The sequence below is a fragment of the Myripristis murdjan genome, chromosome 23 (assembly GCF_902150065.1).
Source record: "Myripristis murdjan chromosome 23, fMyrMur1.1, whole genome shotgun sequence".
NCBI classification, from domain to species: Eukaryota; Metazoa; Chordata; class Actinopteri; order Holocentriformes; family Holocentridae; genus Myripristis; species Myripristis murdjan.
Window position 1 is genome coordinate 15,527,755 of NC_044002.1, and position 25,986 is coordinate 15,553,740.

The 25,986-nt window shown below is 41.8% G+C and overlaps 1 protein-coding gene across 3 annotated transcripts in view; it reads left to right on the forward strand.

Moving 5' to 3' along the window:
• Positions 1-25,986, forward strand: part of dock4b (dedicator of cytokinesis 4b) — a 133,258-nt gene that overhangs the window by 49,126 nt on the left and 58,146 nt on the right. For all 3 annotated transcript variants that reach the window (XM_030045868.1, XM_030045869.1, XM_030045870.1), the window contains exons 9-16: positions 6,196-6,277; positions 6,517-6,577; positions 6,712-6,844; positions 8,679-8,767; positions 16,595-16,720; positions 21,142-21,266; positions 22,745-22,907; positions 25,581-25,687. In XM_030045868.1, the coding sequence (XP_029901728.1) occupies positions 6,196-6,277; positions 6,517-6,577; positions 6,712-6,844; positions 8,679-8,767; positions 16,595-16,720; positions 21,142-21,266; positions 22,745-22,907; positions 25,581-25,687 (886 nt within the window). The remainder of the gene's footprint in view (positions 1-6,195; positions 6,278-6,516; positions 6,578-6,711; positions 6,845-8,678; positions 8,768-16,594; positions 16,721-21,141; positions 21,267-22,744; positions 22,908-25,580; positions 25,688-25,986) is intronic.

Below are 25,986 nucleotides of genomic sequence, written 5' to 3' on the forward strand. Positions count from 1 at the left end.
ACCGGAGGAACTACCCCGAAGGAGAGAGTTCCTAAACTTTTACAGGGGCTAAAAAAAGGCCCTGCCTCGGGGTAGGGACTCTGAGCGACCCCGAAAAAGTCCTGGGTGGGGCTTGGGGTTTACTTGGTGCTGACTGGAATTACTCACGGCGCGATGTGGTGTAAACAGAAAGCGATAAAATAGCCGGACGCTAACGTTAGCTTTAGTGTACAACACACTTTTTTAACAACACGCATTTTAATGCCCCGGTCATGGTCGTGCAACCGCCCGGTAACTTTATAGGAACCTTCCTCCTACTCGGCCCTCTCAGTGGAGACACGGCAGGTGAGAGGGCCGAGCGAGAGGACGTTCCTGTAGCAGCTCCTGCCCCCCCAATTACTACCAGGAACCTTTTGGTGGAAACGGGCCTTTTGTATGTGAGCACTCAGATGCACTCCATTATCCATTCATCTGCTGCTTTCGCTACATGCTCTTAGGTTTCTTATGTTTTTATTTTATTTTGTCTTCTTAAAGTTCTCGGTAGGTAGTCCTTTATTCCAAGTGCGCCCATCCTGTTCGTGCTACTATGTCTGGTCGTGGTTTTATGTCATGCCATGTAAGTGAAAGACAATTTTTAAACGTTTAACTCTCTTTACTGTGTGCACAACAAAGCTAAATGGTATCAGCAGTTGCGATTCAACTGTGTAGTGCATGCAGTACTAATAACAGTGAAGTATACTTCACTAATAATTCATATCCAAGAGGAACACTTTGTAAAAACAAAATTCAACTGCAAAGAAGGGTCTGGCAATCCATTCATTTAACAAACAAAGTTTTGCTCCAAAATATGTTTGCTCAATGCCATTTCATAATATTTGAGGAACAGAAAAAAACAGAATAGATGTATTTTAAATGTGTGGTCGGGCAATATCTCTGATGGCTACCTCTCTTCAGTCTAGAGGAGTGGTGTAATTATGTTCAAGAAGATTTATTAGATGAAGTAGGCTGTTAAAGGATGCTTAAACTCTTAAAAGTGGGCAAGGCCATGCTATTTTCTCTTTAAAAAGTGTCAGTGCTGTTCACATTACAGAGCCTGTGTCCTTGGGAGTCTGCAGTTAAAGACCACAGTGGGTAGCAGACATCACAGGGTACACACAGAGACACACAGGCAGGCAGGCAGGCATGACACACACAAATGAGCACACACACACACACATTCACACTCCTGATGGCACGTTGCTCAGAAGACAGAATACTGTGTTTAAATTCCCCGGTTTCACGGTTCAAAGGAAAGAAATTCCATTTCATCTCCCAAATGAGTGGATTCATGAAGACGAAAACAGGAGTGGGTTATAAATTGAGAGCAGCAACTCTGAAACTTCTTTTGACAAGCCGTGCTTGTGTTTGACGTAGCTCCGCACCCCTCTGGGTCACATCAGAGGAACATGGTTGACATTGATGGGTTCATGTTTTGAAGCATTCTGTGCGCAGCATACAGTAACTGCTGAAAATCCAATTCTGGTAATCACATTTCTGGTGGAAAAATCACACCATTGTGGGGACACTAGTCATATTTTCTGCTCCGTTGTCCTAAATTTCGACAAACCTCGGATGTAGACCCAACTCTGTGGCTTCCTCAACCACGTGTGAGTAATGGCACATGAGAAAAGAGCTCTTTGCTATTTTTATCTGGGGTGTGTAAGGCTGTTTGTCTGGTGCAGATCATGAGGACCGTCTGAGAGGAAGAAGGATAGATAGACACGGCATAAATACACACACACGTGCGCAATATGTTGGTGCATAAGTAGCACCCACAATTAGGAAAGGTCTATTTGAGTGTGCTCTCTCATCTCCTTTTAACGTACACCTCTGAAGTCGGCGATAATGAAGGTAATTTCTCGTGCCTTCTCCCGACCCGTACTTTGTCTCCAAGTGGGTGATTAGCAGCCAACAGTATCATATTAATTTTCTCTCCGAGCTCTTCTCTCTGTCTCTCTTTTTGTCTCTCTCTCTTTCTCTTCCCTCTCTCCCTCTCTCTCTCTCTCTCTCTCTGTGTCTCCCTCTACCTCTCCTAGTTCCTACATCTTAGTCAGGTAATCATAATTAGACTCTTCAAGTGCTGTCATCCATTTGAAGCAGATTTACAGCGTATTCTCTGCTTCAGAATAAAATCAGTTTAAACACATGTAGCTGTCACAGTTTTTTTTTTTTTTTTTTGGATGAAATGCTTCTCAATATGAAAATGGCATTAAACAACAGGCAGTGTACAGTATGATATTAAATTTTGAAAATAATAAAAAAAAAAAAAAGGAGCAGAACATTAAGCCTACACAGGTGTGCTCACAGATCAGTGTTTCCTCTCTCTGGTTTGGAGAAACAGACAAGGGCGCTCATAGCCACCGGTCACATACAAAGCGCTATTATTTCATTTCAATTTATCTTTTTTTCTATCTCAGTTAATTACATTTTTTCTCGCGTGTGTGTGTGTGTGTGTGCTGGGGGTGGAGGGGCGGGAATGCGGTGGGGTGTTGTGGAGCGATGGGGCAGTTCAAGGCCTCAGCCATTGTTCCTGCGTGTGTGTGTGTGTGTGTGTTGGTGTGTTGTGATCGCAGGGCTGTTCTTCCACCTCGGTTGTCTTCAAGGAGAATCTCCAGATGGCAGCAGGCCAAGATTGTCTCTCACTGTCTGGTCCCACACATAAACAGACGCATGCAAACACAAATACACACACATTAACGCAAGCTAACTGGCAGGCGGCCAGTCGGTTGCAACCCTTATTGCTGTTGGTTTATGAGTGTGTGTGAGTGTGTGAGTGTGTGTGTGTGTCTGAGAGCAGATGGGGGTCCGACCCGTAGTCTCAGTACCACGCCAACACCAGCAGCTCCTATTCACCATGGCAGCTTCTTTGTGTTCAAAACAGACCCCCTGTCTAGCTCTTTAGCCAGACACACACACTCACACACACACACACACACACACACACACAAATATGGAACATATTGTATCATGCTCTCACATTATCCTGCTGCTATCTTCACTAGGTAAACACTCATGCTGTTCTGCGCACACACACGGACACACACACACACACACACACACACACACACACACACACTTGTATGAAGTCCGTCCTCGCTGCTTCCTCCAGGATCTCTTGATGATTTCTGTCTCTGATCTGTCGACACACAGTCACACCGGCACTCTGTACAGGCTTCCCTCCACTCTCCGCTCAGCTTTAACAAGGACAAGCCATGGATGACTGAGAGTGTGTGTATGCGTGCATGTGTGTGTGTGTGTGTGTGTGTGTGTGTGCGTACATGTACTACTGTCATTTGTATGAACTGCAGAGGCCCCATTGTGAATTGTCAAAGCAGGACTGGATGTGGTTGGTGGGTCTGCCCCTGCATGTGCCTCTCTCTCAGCGCCTGTATCTCTCCCTTTATGTTGTTTTCTGCCTGTCTCTCTTCCCGTCTATCTGCTTCTCTGCCTGTCTGGCTAAACATCTCTCTGCCCGCCTATGTGTGGCTGTGTTTCTCTTTATTTGCTTGCATCAGCTTGCGCCTGGTTTTGTGTGTTCCTATCTAAACGTCTTTGCTGTACATCTATTTCCCATTGTGGAGTCATTTCCTCGTCGTTCCATGTGGGGTTGGTGCCCCTGGGGGTGGATTTGGGCTTTGGTGGAAGGGGGGGGGGGGGGGGGGGGGGGGGGGGGGGGGTTACACGGTGGCAGTGGCAGTTAATTTACCCAGTATTTTACACACCAGTCACTCACTAACCCTTCTTCCCTCCCCCTTGTCGAGCCGGCGCACAGCTCCTAATGCGATCGTCGATATCGGGGAGAGAAAGAGGAAATGGCAAGCGCTGAGAGCGACGCGCCAAACCCGAAGGGGAGGGAAGTCGGCCATTCATGCTATGTTAATGGGAGCCGTGATAGAGAGAGATACGATCCCGCTGGGGGACGCTGGCCCTCTCAGCTCGGCTGATCAACACACTGCAGCTGTGTGAGAGAGGAGTTGGGGTTGGGTGTGTGTGTGTGAGAAAGACAGAGAGAGGCATGTGTGTGTCTTTGTGGCTGTTAATTGGCGGTTTGGGTTTCAACAATGGAGCGTTAATTAGGGATCAGGAAAGCGCTCTTCGCTCTCTCGTCTAATGCATAGGAATCCGTTTCCATATGGCCGGCTAAATGGCCTGGAAAGTTACAAAGGGCAGCTAATGAAGAACAAGCAAACCTAAATCAAACTGGCTGAACCGCTTTGTACCAATATGACTGAGAGGAAATCTTTACTGAAGGAATACATGTATGAAATATCTTAAGCACCTGCATAATTAATATTAAGCTTCCTCATTAATTGGAATTTTGGCCTGCACTGCCCTATCTAAACAAAAACATGGGATTACGGTGCAGCCTGGGTGAAGCAGCCTCTTACTTGCGTCATGCAGCTTTAAAGCTCGCAATGAGAACTTTGAATAACTCACAGACTACTGGAAAGCATTGTAATCTATTGTAGTTGCACGCGGCATTAAGTCAAGTGTTACAGAATCTGTTGGCGTATATTCCGCTCCTGCTTGAATGGGCCAGCCTACTGTAGCCCGTGCTGCTAGCCATGCCAGCGACTTGGCTTATTGTCAGGCGCTGGTGCATTACAAGGTTTTTCTCTCTGCTTATCGGTGGACTGTGAAAGTCACCTAACTGGATTAGCTCTCGGCTCGCCAGCCAGGATGAGACGGGCCCAGCAGGATGCCTCTGCTGTCCCTCTTTGAGTGTGTGTGTGTGTGTGTGAGAGAGAGAGAGAGAGAGAGGGAGAGAAAGAGAGAGGGAGTAAGAGCAGAGTACAAAGAGAATGAAAAGGCATCCATGTTCGTCTTTTCCCCCTCTTTTTTTTTTTTTTTTTGCCCACGCCATTCCCTGCCTGCACAAAGGGATGCGGGGCATTTGAGGCCAGAGTTATTACTGCTGGACAGTTTGAGGCTGTAGAAATTCAGATTTTAGCCTTGTTTCGGTTTTGTAAGACCCACAACTCATACTGCTCTCTGTGGGATGTGTGCAATCCATCGGAAACACCGTGAAAATCCAGCGTTATTAAGGCAAGAATCCTGTCAACAGATTTGCCAATCGTGTAGAATGAGGAGAAATACTGGGTGCTCACGGCCAAACAAAGGAAAATAGTAAAATTGATTGTACAAAACAGATGCTCATAGCAAGGTGGGGAAAAAAGACTGCAGTAACAACAAAAACTGTCCCAGGGACTCTAAACCACAAACAAAATGATGGTAGTCTTTAGCTCTAATTAACTAAAAAGCCAACATTTTTCAGTTCAGTTGCCTCGATACTGTAGCTTTTACAGTGACATCCATTATGGAAATCCCCCTTCTTGTATTTGGATTACTTACTAAAAGTTAAACTGGTGCACTAATGTGACAAAATACAACTTTGATCTTAACCAACTTGTAATTTTCTCCATTTTTTTTTTGCAAACAATTCCTTGTGGAAATGGAACCAAAAGGCAGCAACAACCACACGATGAGAAAACAACAGCTTCTGTGCACTGACCTTCTACTATTGACTTCAAATTAAAACACTCTTTCAACAGTTATGACTCCACACCCGCGCGCTGCATTTTCTCACTTTCCTACTCATTCAAAGGAGAGACAGGTCTCTGTCTATCACTCTCAGCCTACACGGTACAGACTTGACTGATGTTGCACAAAGTCAGGTTTTGTTATTACCCCTCTCTGTGTCCGGTATCTGGGTTAAAATGTCTCAGAGAGAACCCACAACCCGATGAATATTTTATTCAGTCACGGAGAGGCCGCATTTGAATGTGCTATTTGTCGGATATGTTACAAAATTCCTTTGTTGGGGATTTGGCTGAGCAATCCAAGCTTTAGATATATATCTGGCTCTCTCTCTCTGTTGCCTTGTATCCCTCTCGATGTTTTTTTTCTCTCTACATTTCTCTCTCTTTTTATTCCCTGTCTTCTATTTCAAGGTTTCAGACAGCTTTGGTTTGAAGTTTGAACTTGATGCTCTTTCTCCACTTCCCCCAGCTCTGTGTTTGATATTTGTGACACCATTTCTAATCTTTCGTCTTCTCCTGTAACTCTTGGATTCAGTTGTTCATGATGACCCCCCCCCCCACCCATCACTGCTAACCCCACTCATCTCCCTGTGTATAAATCCCTCTTATATTTCCCTCCATCTCTCCTCCTCTACAGTGAACGGTTCTTTGTCAGGCTGAATAAGAGCGGGGTGCCCAAGTCGCCAGAGAAGACAGAGAGACAATGCACTCTTTTTGTGGTGAGTGGTGGATGGGTTTCTCTGCTGACAGGAGCTGGTACTGAGCTCTGTAAAACTATGTAAAGCACTAACCCTCTCTGGTCGACCTAAATCATCTTCCATTAGGCTGACACTTTAACATCTAAGCAAATTGGCGCTGAGTCAGTGCTACGCAGGCCTATCACATAGATTGTGTTATATAACTGAGTGTGAGATGAAGTGTTCTCAAATATGTTTTCCTGTTTTGTCTTGTTTGTCAGGATCTGGGCAGCAGTGATCTAAGAAAGGATGTCTACATTGTTGTACACATCATAAGAATAGGTGAGATGCAAGGTGTTGCTGCTTTTTTCCTGTTGAGCACCGGGTGTTGGTTTGATCCCTCTGGCTTTAATATGGTGCTATATTGACTGTGCATGTCTGTGTGTGTGTTTGTGTTTGTGTGTGTGTGTGTGCAGGGAGGATGGGAGCGGGCGAGAAGAAGAACCTATGCAGTGTACAGTACAGGCGGCCGTTCGGCTGTGCTGTAGTCAGCATTGCAGATCTCCTCACTGCTGACTCCAAGGACGACCACCTGCTCAAGGTTTATGCGTAAGTCACTGAAACCAACTGAGTCGGTTGATATTTCACTGTTGAGTCCTTTCTTTGCACCATGCTATACATCAGAGGACAATTTGCATGGCAAAAACCTCCAACTAGTCATTTTATCTCTTATTTTCTTTTGTCTCTATTTCTTTCCTTCAAGTGAAAGACATCTGCCAGCGGGATGAGATAAGCCTACTTGTTTCCAACAGTAAACTAGTTTCAAGAATTTTCTTGAATCAAGTGTTATTTTCTTGATACTAGTGAACTGATCTGCCTTATTATAGTTTGTCTAAACATATTTATGCTTGTTCCCGAAAAAAAAAAAAAAACCAAGTAGGATTATCTCATCCTGGCACATTTTTATTTACCTTATTTCAAGAAAACAGGATATTAACATTTGAGAATTTGACACTAAATGACTTTTTTTATTTATTTTTTTTTTTATTACTGTGCTGGCATCTTCAGTCATGCCTTCTTTACCTGCCAACAGCTGACATTGGCACTGCATGCTGATGTGTAAAAAAATCATTTGAGTTGTATAAAAGGAGGCAGAGCTGCCTCTGGAGGCAGAAATAATCTCATTGATTGAGTTACACCCCAGTGCATAGATGAGTAGACGGTGATGTTGTTACATGTGTTTGGCTTTTTGGCAGCCGCTTATCATCACCACATTTTACAAATTATATCAAGATATCATTTTTCTTGAAAAACATTCTGGTCATTTTTGAGGTATCCAGAATGATCACACAGTGCTGTTCTTAGGCACTTTTATTGCTGGAGTATCAACTGCTCTCTGTTAACTAATGTACCACTCGCTCAAATGCAGTGTTGCATTCAAAGAGCATAGATCTGTAGACATGGAAACATACCCTCTATAAAGTATAAAGTTTGAAAACTGTTGCAATTTAAAATGAAATTTATGAAGGACAGTGATAAGTTGTAGCATCCCTATTTAAGTGATTTGTTTACAGCCGCTTTAAAAGCTGAAACTTCCTCATATAAGCTGCAAAGTGTGTTTGAAACATTATGTCATGTTCCAGTGAAGTCCCTCTTTAGCAGTCAGTGCTTGTTAGATATTCCTGTCAGAGCAGTTGTGCAATCGTGTTACATGGAGGGAAGTCACTGTCCCCATTATGCATTACATTATGAGAGTGTATGCACTTTTTCTTGTTGTACCTGACAAGGTCAGCACTTTTTTTTTTTTTTTTTTTTTTTTTTTTTTACATCCTCCAAATGGCAGCAACAGCACTCTGTGGTCTACCATAGTCTGCACGTTGCCCCAGGGTGCAGACAAGGCTACCACTGACACAGTAGTTTGACCTAAATTACAGCTGGAATGGACTGACTGGACAAATAGACTTAGCCCAGAAAAAAATACCCCCACCGACTCTGTCATTAACACCGGGGAGGTATTAGTTGGATTAGAATTAAAGTTCTCTCTGTCTTGAGAATTAGGTCCAGACAAGTCGTCATTGTAAGTAAAAATTTGTTCTTAATCGATCTGCCCCAGTTAAACGCTAAACACAAACAATTGAAGATACTGTGTGTTGTTTGTAGTCAAAATCACTTAACTTTCTTTGTTTTGTTTTTAATGCTCTGTTTTTACATAGCCTCTTAGGTTATGATGATTCATGATTCATTCTACATTTACATCTTAGGCATTTAGCTGATGCTCTTATCCAGAAAAACTTAAGGGTCACTGCCACAGCACCCTCACAGCAAACTAGCAACAAGTCTCATTTCTGCAGAATGTTCACAGCTGCCAGAAAAGAATAGTATAATTTTTTTCCCCTTTTTTTTTCAAATTTAATTCATTTGTACATTTCTATCTGTCTTGTAGGTGTAACACAGAGAGTGAGTGGTACCAGATCCATGAGAATATCATCAAGAAGGCCAATTCGAGATACAACCTGTCTGGCTCCAACACCGGTAAGAACCACATCCTGTTCTGTCTTCGCATTCAGACCTTTATCTTCGGCTGAAACACAAAACCGGGAGTATGAAACTGTTGCTTTGATGCTTGCTTTGAACTGTTGCTGTTTTTTTTTTGATTGTTTGTTTTTTTAACACGGTCAATGTCATTTAATTGTGGTTCCCATGCTAACAAAATTAATATTCAACCCTGTCAATTCTCCAGTGGTTTCCTTATGATACCCTCAACTTTGGTCTGTGTGCTGTTGACAAGCGCGGCGGCTCGAGTTGCATCATCAGTCTCTGACTTGTCAGTTTCTGGTCAGTCTGAGTAGCAGGAGTGTGGGAGTGAAGTTCCTCTTTAGGAAGCAGATCAATCTTCACAAGGTCTCTGCAGGGAGCCCAGAGGGGTTGCATATGCATTCAAATGATTTTATAAATAGATGCATGCCCTCCATATTGAACAACAGCATCAGCAGTTTCCCATAGCAACAGGTTGGTAGGAAATCGGAACATTTAGTCCTTTTTACATCAGAGAAATTTCGAGGTGCACATGAAGAGCTGTGTTCTTCACTGAAAGAAGACTAGGTGAGCCTGGTGCAAGCTGTGCGGCTCAGAATTAAGTACAAAATGTGTTAATTTGCATGTTCAAATGTGCTAATAACCATAAAACAGCACCAGGGTTCACACGTGTTGCTGATTCATACCAGTTACCGTCAGGGCTACTGAAATTTTGAGTTCTGAAAATAGCTAAGCTGGTCTGGCTGCTTTGATCTGTTCTAGGGTAAATTCCCCTCCCTCTGCTCACCAGCACACACACACGCACACACGCACACATAGCCAGGCTGATGCCGGATTAGTGAGGTGGTGAGTCTGGTGTTAGAAGGCTAACACACACACACACATTTCAAGCTGTTGAACATTATCGTAGCAAACTAACAATGGGACTAATGACTAGATTTTACATTTTTTTTGTTCAAACATGTGCTGTGTGTAGCCAAGTTAAAATCACTTGACCAAACTCCAAACAAACAGAAAGCTTCGTAAATCAGCGATGCAGTGACATAAACTGTTCATTTCAGCGTTTTTCCAGACTGAAGCTCTGGGGCGAACTAATCCAAGTAATCCAACCGGAGTCTTCTGAAAGTTAAATCCACCGTCTCCATCATAAAACACACTTTTTTCTTTATTTTTGGTTCTCAACCGGCGGCTGACGAGTTGGACATACGCTTTATTGTATGCATTTGTGTGTGTGCGATTTGTGTTTTTACAGAGTTTGTACTGATGATACCATCTAGTGGTCAAATCACATACTGCACTTTTTTCAACAAGATGGAGTTGGTCAGAAATCTAGAGACGATGTGCTTTTGCAGCATGGCTCAGAAGAAACACCTATATTCTTACAAAATGACAGACTGCACAAAATGAACTCTAGATTGGAATTGCACTCTTCAGCTGTAATTTGCGGTGAAGGAAATGTAAATGTGTGAAGCAAAAGGAAATCATCGATCATGATTTTGATATTATTAATACTTGCTTCAAGCCAAACAGAGTGCCACAAACTGTTGTTACCGCTTTGCAGCTGTGGCATCAAATTAAAAGCAATCATCAACAGCTCACCAGAAGTTTGTCACAAAGCTGATTTGCATAAATTTGTTTGTGGAAGCTTGCTGGAGGCTATTATTTTCATAGAAACTGCTCATTTGTAGTGTAAACCAAGCTCAGCATCTTTTTACGTTAGATAATGATCTCTTATAATACTTTGGAGATTCCTATCCTGCATAGCTTGTCACAGAGAAAGGTTGATAATTGGATGAGGACTATCAGCACGCAATCCAGGGAGAAAGGAGAAGATGGGGATTATGGGAATCTCCTAGCGAGACTGCAAAAATCTGAGACTGATCTACTGAGTCAGCTCCTCTCTCCACCTTCCCTCACAAGGCCAATAATTACTTGAGAAGTCACGCAACTCAGGGATATTAACTAATCATGAGTGATCTTGCATGAGCTTGGAGGGACGCAGTAATTACATCGGTTGACACAAAGTCATCTAGCGCACTTGCCGTTATCCGAGCGGCGTCTTCCCGCCATGCCGGTTAATAACAATAACAATAGAAAGTGCAGCATCCAGCCAGAATCCCATATGACAGACTCGCCTTCGAATGGATGGAGATGTAAAGCTGTTAGCACATGTGAACTGATAAGCACGCGAGAAGTCAAAATTAATTTCAGATAAAAAAAATAAACCAGGGGAATGGCACTTGAATGGAAAACTGTATTATCCTGCTCAGATGGCAACCAACCATGTAGTTTACTGTTTCCCCTTTCTCATATTTAAGTCCAACAAAATCTTGATCTAGTACTTAAAATCAGATCAGTTTGCTACTTATGCTCTTGATGGGCTGCATTATCACGGATTACTGTCAGCTGATTTAATACAGATAACACATGCGGATAAAATAATGCATTTTAGCTGTCAAGCTCCATCAATGAACAGTGCAGATGCTTCTTATGTAAAAACTGTGTGGGAAAGCAAACAACTGGTGGATTTAGGATTTAAATTTTTAAGCTTTTTGTTAAGATGATTAATATAGACATAGCAGAGTAGAAGTTTTGTTACAGCCATGGTACATAGAGTGTATGGAGTATAGGAATATAACATTAGATAGATTGTTATATATTGAAAAAAATTATCATACTACTACTCCTACTACTATTACTACTACTAATAATAATGACAAGATGGATGAGCCCGTGGGAGGAAAAAACACAATGACAGAATATATATGTTCTGTCTTGCAACTTGTACTGGAAAAAAAAGTGAATAGATGTAAACATTTACAATATTTACAGTCTTTTGTAATAATGAAGACAAATGTTCTTGAAAAAGAAATGAAATTCATTAAACCAAAACAAAAAAACTAAGAAGCAGAAGACTACTTAGCCATACAGCCCATAGAATAAAACAAAATACCTGCTCCTAACTAACTAATACAACAAAATTTAGGTTTGTGTAGCAAACAACAGGTCAAACAACATGAAACCTGAAGGACAACATTTTGCAGAGGGTAGAGGCAAGTATCCTGAGGAAGGCTTCTGAATGGCTGATTGAAACTGATGCCTTCTGTTTGATTGGTCAGCACCTGCCAAGTCGGAAAACAGTTAAATACAGAAAGAGAGAGAGATGGTACTTAAAACAGCTAAGTGGAGATTGAGGCGAAAAGAAAATTTCCTTCAACACACTGTTTGCTAACTGGTAGATAAATCGGAGTGCCCGCTTGTTTGTTCACATTTGCTCAGCCGCTACATACGATATCTCACACTCCACTGCTCAGATTTTGAGGAAATTTATGCAGCTTTCCTCTTTGTTCCAGCGTTTTCATTATGTAACCAAGTCAGATTCACTGGCTGAAGGATGGCGCTAAAAATTACATATCAAATTGACCTGAAATCAATGGTGAGGCACATCATAATACAGCACACTGTTGTCTCACTGGAATATGTTTTCTCTGAAGTTTGCAAAGATTCACGGACCTGCTTTAGGTCCCTGTTTGGCAGCACGTGCACGTATACAGATTCCTGCAACAGCGTGATTGAATATTCAATCAATTTTCTGCTATAAGTGAATTATTCGAATGCTTTACAGTCCTCGGCTGCCGTGCACTGCTTATCAGAAGCACCGGGATGTTTGCCATTGAGTACCTGTCAGCTGAAGACATGTTTCCTGCCGAACGCCTGATTCGCCTCTGCACCCAGCACTCCAAAGCGTATTAGAGGGAAGCTGCAGGTCTGCTGTCACAATGATAAAGAATATAGTGCTATTCATAATTCATGTGATTTAGGAGTTGGAATGAAAATCCATTTGAAATAAATAGGCAAAAATAAATAAATAAAAACATGAATCATACCTGGCTTACATCAGAGTAAAACTTATGTATCACCCAGTAATGTAATATTTTCCTGAAAATGTAATAAAACCCGATAATGTAATTGCCAATAATGTAATAAAATCTCTTGACTGATATGTTTTTTTTTTTTTTTTTACATTTTCAGGCACAATTACATTATTGGGTGGTACAACTCATGATTTTTCTTTTTTCTTTTTTTGCGTTTCTTCTTTACTTGATAGTGACAGTAGACAGAGACAGGAAAGGCAGGGTGGGAGGAGCGTGACATGTCATTCTCACAAAGTACAAATACACAGATGTATCTTTTTAATAATGAGCACAGAATAGGAGGTCGTTTTTTGGTTTGTTTGTTTGTTTTGTTTCTATTCCTATATGGTGTTTGAGTTTGAGGAAACACTGGCAGCTAAACTTTTGTTTCCTTTTCTTAAGTCCCTAAATCTTAGCAGTTCCTCATTTTCTTCTACACTCAAACATGATGCAAAACATAATTTGCAGGGCATGTTCACATAGTACATCTTTATGTTAAAAGTCAGTTCATCTGAATGGGCAAATTGCTGTGGTGCTAGAACAGATGCCGTGCATGGATCAATTATCACACACAACAAATGCATACTGAAAAAAAAAACAAAGAAAGAAACATCTGTAGTGCACAGGTCAGTGTTGGGTTTCCAGTTTCTTCCCTGTAAAAACCTGCATGCAGACGCGGTGGAGTACCATGCATAATTTAAGGACCTCAATTCATTACACTTACACTGTCAGGAGGACAATTAAAACAAAGTGTGCAGTGGAGTGGGACAATGTTATATGTGTTAGTGTGTGCACGCGCATGTGTGTGTGTGTGTGTTTGCAGAGGTGGGAATACGTGGTTTGTATTTATGAGTGTGCAAGTAGGTGTGCAATGTGTCTTTGTGCTTGCTTGTGTGTGTGTGTGTGTACCATTGTGTGTGTTTGAAGTAGTCTCACTGTGTGGGTCTGCTCTTAAGCAGACCTGGCAGTGTGCCAGAAGTCCCTCATTAGCAGCCAATTAGCTGGGGAGAGATGAATGCACTGCTCTTAAGATATAAAGCAGAGAGAGAGAGAGAGAGAGACAGAGAGAGAGGAGAGAGTCTACAAGGAGCGACAGTTATTTTGTTTACATGAAGTCTAATAATCCATTTTCTTTCCCAGGGTATAATGAGGGCTGTTTGGGTATTCAAGAGGGCCAGAGATGGATGACAGTCACTTTGGATTACATGTAGTCTAATAATCCACAAATAGGACACAGCCATTGATTCTCTCTCTCTCTACCTGTTTGCACTTACGTGGAAGTTTTTTTTAGCCCATCAAATGGGAGAGAGATGGACGGAAGGAAGTAATCAAGCAGAGCGAGAGAATAGATGAGGAGACATAGCAGTGTTGTGTATATGTACCTTAATAATCCATAAACCTGCACTATGTGATTTCAGAAGCTATTACCGATCTTGAAATGAGTGTGTTCTCCGTGGAAATATTTAAGCGAATACCAGTTGATTCGGTATGGCAACATGGACTGGCTGTGCGGCATGACGATGTTTGAGGCCAAAATCCGTGCCAGACTCCAGCTTCTCCCGCCTCCTCCTCCTACTCTTTAAAAGAAAAGCTCTCCCTCTCCCATTCCTGAAAATAAACAATTGCTGAATCCATGACGCGAGTAAGCTCAGCAACTCAGTGGTGGCACTAAGCCGAAAAGCCAAAAAACTTTCTGTAGGAGGTATTTAAGGCAAAATGAGAGAGACAAGATGCTTCAGTGGTCGGCTTGGCTTTGCTATCAGCCTGCGGGGAGTTGGGACGTAAACTTAGGGTGGCAGGGAGAGAATTTACATACAAAGTGTTGACATCCAAACTTGTTGCTGCTCTCGATGCCATCTAGTGGTCGGATAAAATCGCCGAGTGCATCTTAGATCTGATTAATGGAGAAAAAAAATAATAAATAAATAAAAGTCCAGTATTATCAGAGCCTCACGCCAATTATTTTCATGTGGATAGAAGCAGTTTTAATCCAACAGCAAGAGTCTGGCTACTGACTGTATGAGTCAGGTCAGTTTGATAATTCAGGTGCCACCTACATGCAAGCGTAGGCAGTGACAGAAACACTGTGACAACACAACTCGCTGTTTTGTTTCATGTTTTTTTTTTTTCTTGTCTTTTTCTTTTTCTTTTTTTTTTTTGCTTTTCTCTCTTTGAGTTTGTGAACAGGCAGGCAGGGTGGGCTGAGGACAGCGGAGGTGGGGGTGTTTTTGTCTGTGTCAGCTCCACGCACTGGACAGAATAGCAATGAAGCTGGTTCGCCTAATTGTAGCGTTGCTTTTGAGGGCCTGTGTTTGTGTGTGTGTGTGCATGTGTCTGTGTGTGTGTGTGTGTTGTTGTTTTACATGTGTGTATGAGTGCCACAGGCTTGATTCACATTATAGAGCAGGCAGATAGGTTTGTGTAGGGAAAAAAAAAAAATATCCCCAAACCTAATGGGACTCTCCTTTCATGTCCCACTAGGCTTTTGTGCCACAGTTGAACGCATATAGTTGATGGACTGAGTGCACTAGCCTCTTCAACTCTTGTGTTCATCATTAGAAATGCATGCTGCATAGACGAGCTTTGTTGTAACCCACAGGATTATTTCCAATTCCAGTGGAGAGACCAAAGCTTCCAAAGACACCCGACGTCCTGCTGAATTACGGGGAAATGTTTATAAACCGATGCATTAAGAAGACATTAAGACAATTTTCTATTTGATGTAATGCTCAAGCCAGTTTGAAACGTCATTCAGTATAATATCATAAAGTGTGATGTAACTTTGAAGCTACGTAAGGGGAAATTTAAGGGAAAATCAGTGGGTTAAAAGTGGAGCGTCTTTGCCTCTTCTTCGTGTTTGAGTTTTGGAGATGTCGCCCGCTCATCACACAGCTACGGTGCTGCGTGGTTTGTTATTTTGTTTACAGATCTGTAGTCGAGTCACAACACTCTCTTGATTCCGTGAGATAAACCTCTCAGAGTTAATGAACCTTTTCACGACGACCTCCCCAACTTCAACTCTAATCTCACATACTTTACACTCTTTTGCTGTTTGTGTCTAGTATCTGTCTCTCCTTTTTTTTTTTTTCCGAACACACTCATTCATCAGTGTGGTCACACACACACACACACACACACACACACACGCATGTCAGGGAGATGCATTCAGAGCTGCAAATAGAAGCCGGGGCTTTAATTCTACCCCACTGACATTTGAAATTATTGAATAAGGATACTGAATCAAGACGACGGCCTTCATGCGCGGTTTTCTTTTAATAAAGAAAGTGCCAGTGATGACTCATGGTCTGTTTGCTTTTTTGTTTGTGTGTGTGTGGGGGTTTATGGGTGTGTGTGTGTGCACTTGCCACACACATAAAGCGCTGTCTGTGTGTTGTGTGTTCGTGCTGAGTGTATATGTTTTGGTGTATGTGCTTCTGCGTGGGCTGGTGCAGCTGCAGTTCAGTGACTCAAAAGTCCACAGAGTTGTAATGAAAGTTGAAAATTGCTCTTGTGAAAACAGTTTTTTTTTGAGCCCTTGCAATGTAATATCAGGATAGATTTTGAGGATTATATTTTGTGGCTTTAGTTTGTGTTTTAGTGCAAACCAAAGCAATGTGCTGGCATATATACTGTAGTACAGGAATCAGTTTCTCAGTTTTAAAAAAGCATTTGTTTTGTTTTTTGTTTTTATGACTTCCAGCTATTTGGACATTTATAGACTTGTTTTTGTGGTACTTTATTAGTCTCTCAAGAAAAAAGGATTTTTTTTTTTTTTTTTACAGTTACAGGATGTTCTGTATAACCAGATATTTCCACTTTCCTGCCTGCATATTATAATACCTCTGTTTGTGTGTGTGTGTGTGTGTGTGTGTGTGTGTGTGTGTGTGTGTGTGTGTGTCCTCTCTCTCAGGCCTGGCAGTGGCTCTCCAGCTCCTCCATGGGGACATAGAGCAGCTGAGAAGGGAGTACATGGTCCTCTTCACCAGGGGTGTGTCCATCACCAGGAAACTGGGCTTCTCGGATGTCATCATGCCAGGTAAAACACCACACACACACACACACACACACACACACATTGTATACTGTTGGGCTTCAGCATCTGGACTGGCAAAGTTCAAAGTACACTCCAAAATGGATGAATAAGTTGGATATTGATCAAACTATTTTTTTAAAATCAAACCCTGATGCTGCCTTTGTGTCAGCTTAGAACTCAGAATTTCTGACTTTCTGACCCCGACAACATTGCGGTCACTTTTACATCGACCGAGTTCTTACTGCAAACAGCAAAAGGTGATTTCTTCTTTACCATTTGTGTTCTTTGACATTACTTGGACTGAAATAGAAATAGAAATAGAAACCATGGCTTTGAGATGATACCTGGATTTCCAGCTTGAGTTAGATGACCATTCAGTTTGTGTTTTCACAAGTCAGAACTAAATTTCAATGAGCACTGAGCCACTTCAAGAAAATAAATGGTGGTAATAATAATATTATCTTTACTTATCTAGCACTTATCAAAAGAAAGTTACAAAGTGCTTCACATAGCAAGCCAAGAACACATAAAACATGACACAGAAACACAGCAATAAAAGAGTAGAAGTACATAAAAGAATAAAAGTACACTACATCAAAAAATAAACATGGCAAAACCTTTGAACAGAATAAAAACTAGAAACAGATGAAATCAGGGAAGGCGGTGCAATAAAAGCAGATTTTAAGCTTACATGTAAAAGAAGCCACTGAGTCAGCCTGCTGTGTTTCCTCAGGCAGGGTGTTCCAGAGCCTCGGGGCTCTTATTTCAAAAGCCGTATCCCCGTTAGTCTCCAGCCCAGAGTCAGAAGAAGGGCCCCTGCTGGACCTCAAAGTGTGAGCAGGGACATACAAGAGTAAAAGATATGATGGGAATATGGGATGAAGATTTACTGAGGAGTCAAACCATGTAGTGTCTTATAAGTAATTAAAAGGACCTTTAAAATCAATTATAAAACGTACTGGAAGCCAGTGGCAAGAGGCTAAGAATTGAACCGTCAGGATCAGAAGGACCAAAAAAACAATCACATAAGCAAACACTGGTTAACTGTTATTACACAGGATGTATGTTTTGTTATTTTAAACTGATAATATGATAATCCAAGCACCATTTTTCTGTCTTTCTCTCTTTTTTTCTCATCTTGGCAACAGATTTGGTGCCAAACTGTCTTTGCTGCAGTGTTCCCATTTGTTTCTTTGTCTGTTCAGCCATGATGAATACTTATGCTTCCTGGGAAAGACCCACATGCCATTGGCGTTTATAAAAGCAAATTAACTCATTCTTGAACTGGATATAGGTTTAATCACAATTAATTTCCACGAAAATGCCACTGGTTGTTACTTTAGCCTCATGTATTTAACAGATACCTTTTGGGGGTATAGGCTTTGACTTTGTTTTTCTTCTGCCTCATCATATCTGGTTGCCTTGGCAACACTTACAACCCTACTTATCACATGCGTGCGTTTGAGTGCACTATTTGAATTCCACCTTAGGGTGCCTTCAGAGAGATGAAATATTCAGGTTGTTTCAGGTAGATAGGGATCACTTAGAGAGCTGCTTCTCTAAATGACACTGTGTAATGACACAGGCTCCTGAAGAGACCCTCAGGCTTTGCAGAATGGAGTCTAGTTGCCTTGGTTACAAATGTACACCCATCTGAATGCAAGATAAAAGAAACTATTGCATGTAAGTAGAAAATGCATACATGCATATTTAAGCTATGGATATGTTCGGTGCGTGCAGCGCTGTGCAAAAAGAAAATGTATGAATTAAAAATGAAACAAAACTTGGGCGTTTTGTCTCTTCATTCATTCATGAAAGATGGACATCAGGGCACACTTTTTTTTGTGAGAGCTCTTCCTTTGAATACGGGAGGAGTAGAGCCTGGTCACCCAGATAAAGTGGAACCACTGGCTGCAGGTCCCTCAGTGCCTCACTAAGACAGATTTATATTCTCCGTGTCTTTCTTTGTCTTTGTCTGGCTACAAACCCTTAATGTCGAGCGCTCTCGCCCGTTCTGCTGGTGTAAGTGTGCCCCTGGGCTAGGAAAACTGCTCCTCTCTCTCTCTCTCTCTCTCTCTCTCTCTCTCTCTCTCTCTCTCTCTCTCTCTCTCTCTCTTTCTCTGAGTCTTTCCCCGACAGAAGCACGCTCTCCTCTGCACCCAGCTGCCCCACCCCCCACCTTGCCACCCTGCCCGCCTCCCCCTGTTGCTCTTATATGTTGGGAAACTGTCCCCGTCTGTCTCTGTCTTCCTGTGTTGTGTGTCTGTGTGTGTGCAGCATCAGTACGAATACATGTGTGTTTAGAATGTTTCAGGGTTACCACGGTAACCGTTGTTAAGAGCAGAAAATCAATCTGGGCCCTAGAGATAGAGATATGATGAGCATGCCTGCACACACACACACACACGCATGCACACACACACACAAACACACATACAGGATGTATAGGGAACGTGGTCTATAGTGTCAGGCCGACTGTATCCTCTTTCTTACCCACAGTGCTTTGTTGCACTGCTCTGTTTCTTCCCCTATAGAAGGAAATCAGGCACACTCAGCTGTAATCTACAACCCCTTTTCCACCACGGGAACTTTGCTGCAGGACTAGGAACTTTTTCAGGAACTGTCTGTATTTCGACCATGTGGACCAGGGTCTAAATTTATTTCCAGGGACATTTTTTAACATACAAAAAGTCAGGAAAAAACGAACTAATTTGCCTTACCTTCACGGGTCTTTAGACCACGGTGGAAACATAGACAGCATTGGGCTGAAGGAGCATTTTAATTCCTTGAAAAGTCGTGCCCGGGTCTACTTTACAGGGGTAATTTGTTGTTTAGTGTGTTGTTTGGCTGCTTTCATGGAAGCCCAGACCTTGAGATGTTGTCGTAAAAGAAATATTTCAGGAACTTGGAACGAGTTGCTTGTTGTACGAGTGCGCAAGTGCATATCAGTGTGTATGTTTGCAACAAAGACACATAGCACATATTGCAGTAAAAAGCACCTGAGATCATTCCAATACAGTCCTTTAAAATAGTTTGTTCAGCTGACTTCATTGTGTAAAATTCAGCTATTTACAGTTCATTGTATAGAAGTGAACAGGCAGAGTAGCTGAGGTGATGGTTATATGCACGCGTCCTGTTAAATTATAAAATATCATGTCTTTAGCACATATCTGTATCATAAATATTTCATTACCGCATTAACGGCTTCCTTGCTAAAAATGCATGTCTATGGCTGCCAGTATTTTACTCCCAAATATAGATATTGGTATCATACCAAAAAAAAAATCGGTGGGAATCAAACCTTGATACCTTTCTCTCTACCAGGTTGCTCTGCTATTTCAGCAACAAACTTCCTGTATTTTGCTCCAACAAGGAAAATATGCCAACTGAGTGTATATGATTTTCCCACGCAGCATTACAGCGCACAACTCATATATCTGTCAGTAGAAATGGAGAGCAGCAGATAGAGCTAATAGACACCATGGCAGGTAATGGGGCTTCTGCAAAGGTGTTTGACGACAGTTTGTGTGTGTGTGTGTGTGTGTGTGTGTGTGTCTGTGTGTTAGTGTGTGAGGATGCCCTTGTATGTGTCATGTTTATATGGCCTCCTGTTATTGTTGTGAATCACCTGGCCTGCAGGAAGCACCTGCCTGAGAGTCTCATCGTGGCTGCATGTGCTTCCAACGCCACATTAATCCTGGGATGCAAAAAGTGTGGATGCAAGGGGAAAACGAGCCTCAGAGAGCATAATGAGCACCTCAACTTGTATGTTTCCCCCCTTTTTTTTGGGAGTTGTAAGTGACTGTAAATAATGGGAAACTACCCAGCTCACAATGTGTGTCAACCCCAGCCCTTTTGCCTTTTGAATTCTCCCCAGGATGTTCCTTGCCTTCTTCTCTCTGCGCTCTATGTCGACCTCCTCACCCCACATCTGTGTCAGTAGGATGACAGGGTCAAGTCAGCCTCTCTGACAGTATAACTGCCATGTCAGATGCTTTTTGCCTGACAGATATGCACAGCTTTTAACCTAATATGCCCTTTTCTCCATTTACTTGAATTAAAGATATCATTTGAATAGTTTTAGTATGATAAAACTGGGATTCAGTCATGTTTATTTAATAATGTGAGACTAGTTTCATTACCATGGAAAACACAGCAGAACATTTTAGAATATATTAATTTTTCTTCTCTCTTTTCGTCTTTTATGATCTGATGGTCAAAAGGTCATGTCAACAGAAAAAAAACTATAATTGCTACTAAGCTACATACGATCTCTTCCTGTGCTAATGATGCTTCTGGGAGAAGGATATGCTAATGAGTCAGGCACCCTTATAGAGAACAAGCTGCAGATAAATCATTGCAAATGCCTACCTGTATGCATCATTGATGTCTCGTGGTTTCTTTTACCTCCCTTATCTCCGCAGGGGAAATGAGGAACGACCTCTACATCACGCTGGAGAAAGGAGAGTTTGAGAAAGGCGGGAAGAGTGTGGCCAGGAATGTGGAGATCACCGTGTACGTGCTGGATCTTGACGGACAGATCCTCAAGGTAAAAAAAAAAAAAAAAAAAAAAAGTTTTCATTATCCTCAGCTATGCCTACTCTTTTCAGCAAAGTACATTTCATCATTCAGAAAGCCTGGCAAACACCCTTGCATTCTCCTGAGCTCAGTTGGTAGACAGAGCTGTTGGCGCACCATCAATACTTGACCGAAGATAATTCCAATAAGAAATACTCAAAAGATAAAGAATCTGCACTCTGCTTAACTAAAAGGAAAAAAAAAAGATCCTTTTCACTGAGGCACTGGATATGCATTCATCTAATGTTAACTGTGTGCAGCACTTGACCACTTTGCACTCAACATTTTGCAGCACTTAACATTTTGCATCATAAAAGGAAATAATATTAATTTGTCCATAAAATAATACTCTGTCCAATGCCTCAGTGAGAAAGATGTGTTTTTTCCCTTTTACTGAGTAAAATGTGGATTTTCTCTCCTTAGGTAATATGCATGACACCACACACAGCATAGAACTGTTCACCCACAATACAAAAACATACATTTTCCCACTTAAACCCAGTGTAAAGTATCCATCCAGATAGCTTGTGTGTGATTTGGGGAGATTTCCAGTTTTTCTCCCTTCACCGCAACACAATGGGGTTCAATTGATATTTCTTTTGTGCTCAAAACATAAAAAATTTATGTTTGAAAAACTCAGTAGCAACTGCTCTTTCCAAAAAACAATAACACAGATACCTGGCATAACCCATAGTTCAAGCTCAAGAGCATTCTTCATGCCAAATCATACATGAACTATCAGGATGGATAAATTTCACCAGGAGTGAGTGGGAAAATATCTTTTTTTTTGTAATTTGGGTGAACTGTTCCTTTACGTTATTGAGTCTAAGTGAAGGACGGTAGGTAGCTTAAGTCATCAAACAAAATCCCCTTTAATTCCATGTCATTGTGTCCCTTTTTTCTAAACAGTGGATGTCTTGTTTGGGAACAAAACTCTTCATTTATGATATGTGTGACCCAGATGAGAGCTCGGTGTCTCTGCAGTGTGTTGTCCATTTCTGGTGCAGCGCTGTGGCAGTGTTTCTCTTTCTGTGGTTTCCTGCCTTGCCTCAGCCTCGGCTCAGGACAGAAAATAGAATCACATCTCACCGCGCTGCCCCTGCTGCTGCCGCCACACGGCACGCAACGCCGTCTCACACACAGACACAAACCTTCACCATACTTGCATGCTCTGTGCAGCGAGAGCAAGGTGGCCCTCATCATGATTGCCTGCGTGCGTTTCTGTGTTTCAGAGAGGGGTGTGCGATGCTCATTTTGCGTGCGCTCATCCCTCGCCTTGTCTTTGCCTTTTCATTCCTGACGCTTAATAATGCGTTCTGTCCCTCTTTGACCCTGGCCTCGCATTTCATCTCTTCATCTATCTCCAATTTCTCTTCCATCTCCCACTCTCTCTCTCTCCTGTTCCTTCCTCACCAATCCCATCTCCCTCCCCCTTTCTCTCCCTTGCAGAGTCACGTGGCTGCTGGCTCTGGCGAACCTGGTGGGGATGAGTACCACTCTCTGGTGCTGTACCACAACAACAGCCCTCGCTGGGCGGAGCAGATCAAGCTGCCCATCCCGGTGGACATGTTTCGGGGATCGCACGTGCGGTTCGAGTTCCGACACTGCTCCAGTAAGTGGGGATGGACTTTTTTTTTTTATTGTTTTGTTTTTGTTTTGCTTTTTTTCTTTAACCTTGCCAATTCTGCTAAGCCCATTGGAGAGTTTGCCATTGCAAATTCTATACTGTTTTGTTCAAACCCACTGATGTTAATTGTAAATTCTAGTAGAGATCCCAAGGTTTCCAGAGATACTAAATTTGCCCTGCTGAGTTACAGGGGAATGTGTAGAAAATGATGCACAAGACATGCAGATACTTTCTATTTGATGTAATGGTGCAGCCATGAAGCAACGGCATCTTGGATCTGAGTATTTCACGCCATATCAGTGTGATGTAGCTTCAAGCAAACATTGCACCCAATATAGAATATGTGCAGTATGTGCCATTGTCATACAGTATTTCTAACTTTACACCTACTGAAGGGAAAATTTAAGGGAGAATTGAAGTTGAAGCAGTTCAAGGTATAGCCTGTAAACTTTAACATATAAATAAACATTTGTTATGTTTAATCTAATGACAAACAAGTTTGCACAATGATGATTAAATCTAGCACCCATCAATAAAACTACCTGCATTTTGCATTGTTACAGATATTGCAAAGCACATGTCTGTTATGCAAACGAAAAAAAAAAAAAAAAAAAAACCTTTTAAGAATATACGGTAACTATGAAAATGCAACACAAGTACTGCGTCTTATTTCCCATAGCAAATGTTGTATATACATATGTGGGAAAAAAAAAAAAAACACTACAAAAGGAAGGATTTCATCTCACACATACTTAAAGCTGATTAAAATGACCACATTACCATTCAAAGCATAATGGGAGTAGATCTAAACAAATAAAGTTATTTTCTAAGAATATAAAGATCTTTCTGTCGGTTATGCTTATCGAGGCCACAAACATGATTTAAAGCTTATTTTGTTTAAATCAAGTAAGATATTAAATCATCCAAATCACAGGCAAAATAGAAGCAGTTCAGTGAGGATGCTACTGAGGTAACCATGGAGACCATAGACTCTGTATTTTTGGTGCAGTGTGTTTTCCTGGCAGTTTACAGACAACAGCAGCAGCATAGGTGCAAGATTTTTGTGTCACTGCTTGCAACAAATAAAGTAAATGGGCAGATTGTGAAATTTGATCAAAGTATGAGAGAAAATAAGGAGAAATGAAACTCAGGGATAACAGCAGGAGAATGACATGACAATCTGGAGTCTTGGGGAAAATTGGAAGAGTTAGCTACTGTGGTTGTTGTTGAGGGAGCGAAAACTCAGCAGGCCAGTCTGATGCAATTTATCCCGTCACACGGGACAGCAGAGCGGCAGCTCGAAGCTGCATGTGATTTTCATTGCCTGTCTAAAAAGCTCTTCAAAGGTCCAGCGCAATCTCTGCCTGCACATCTGGTAGACAAAAAAAGAGGGACTGCTGAATATCTTTGTACAGTAGAACTGTTTAACTGTTTAATTACTTATTATGTGCTGCAACATTTTGGCTGTAGGCTTAAAATGGAATCTGCATCGTTATGTGGATCAGTAATGTCAGTCCAACATCTGATGGGTGAATTGCATGAGTGTCGGCACCTGATACCTTTCCTGGATCGGATCGGGCACCAACTCTAGTGAAAGCGCCCCGCTTCAGTCACAAGTCTCCAAATGTGCATGCATGTGTATATTTATTAGTATGTAATTTCTGTAATGAGACCATTTTGTTCAACTTCGTGCACCCTCTAATGAGACAAAAACACTAATTATGACCAAAATAATCACCACCTTGCTCTCTCTCTCTCTCTCTCTCTCTCTCTCTCTCTCTCTCTCTCTCTCTCTCTCCCTCTCTCCCTCTCTCGCTCACCCTCTATGGAGAGAAGATTGAGCCTCCTCTTTCATAACAAGCTGGTGTTATTATGCTGTTGGCAGCCAGGCTGGGAGGCTGTGTGACTGTGTGCAGTAGATATTGTGGCGTTATTACTGCAGGCAGTGGTAGCATTGCCACCCTAGGGCTGCCTCACTTGTCTAATAAGAGTCTAATTTAGGCCTGTTGTGACACCAAAACCAAGGAGGTGATATGAGACATATCAGTGCTCCCCAACTCCGGGCACAACCTGCCTGAGTAAATGCGATTAGCAAACTCTGTATCCCAAATTATGGCAAAGCTGAAAGGTCATATTTATAAACATGCACTTAACTGCTCTTGTTTTTGCACTCATTATGCTGCAGCGGGAATTGTTCATTTGTTTGTTGGGAGTCTAATATGCTTCCTAAATTGTGCTGTGGGTGGCACAACGACCTGTGGGTGTTAATGGTGTCAGCAGAGCAATACCAATTTTATTTTACACCATGTGATAGATTATTGTTTGTTGACATCTTTATGTATTTCTTTCACACTATTTTAATAGTCATATGTTGCAGTCACAGTACGGTTTTTATTAGTCGTGTTATTGTTGTAGTAAATGGATGCTGTTTTTTTCATTTTCTCTTATTGGACATCATTAAAATGTGAAGGTCTGAGTCTTCCCTTGTTTGAATCATGGATAAACCTGGGCTCCAAACCAGCCTGCTAGCTGAGTTTTTTTTTTCTCTCTCTCTCTGAGTAACTTCATTGGGTTTATTTTTGCTCTCTCTAAGACACTTGCATCTGGTGCTGATGTATTTTGGATGTAATCTAACACCCATGTGTTGTTGTTTGACAGCTAAAGACAAGGGAGAGAAGAAGCTGTTTGGCTACTCCTTCGTTCCTCTGATGCAGGAGGATGGCAGGACTCTACCAGATGGCACCCATGAGCTCATCGTCCATAAGGTAAGGTCTGACTTCTTGCAGATTGACGTACAGTGCACATAACACATAAAATGCACTGGCGGGTGTAGACGGTAAACTTCCACATCTTAATGAACAATTCTATCTAGAATTGACTCTTAGTTTGAGAGATTAGGATGAGATATTTTTACTTGTTTCGTGTGCATATGATATTTCAAGCAATACAGACTTTATCACCGTGTTTTCTTGTCCACTGTGTCTTTACGTGATGCAATATTTTATGACCAAACTATTATTCCAAGAAAAAAAAAGAATGCCAAGGATGGAGAGTAAATCAAGTT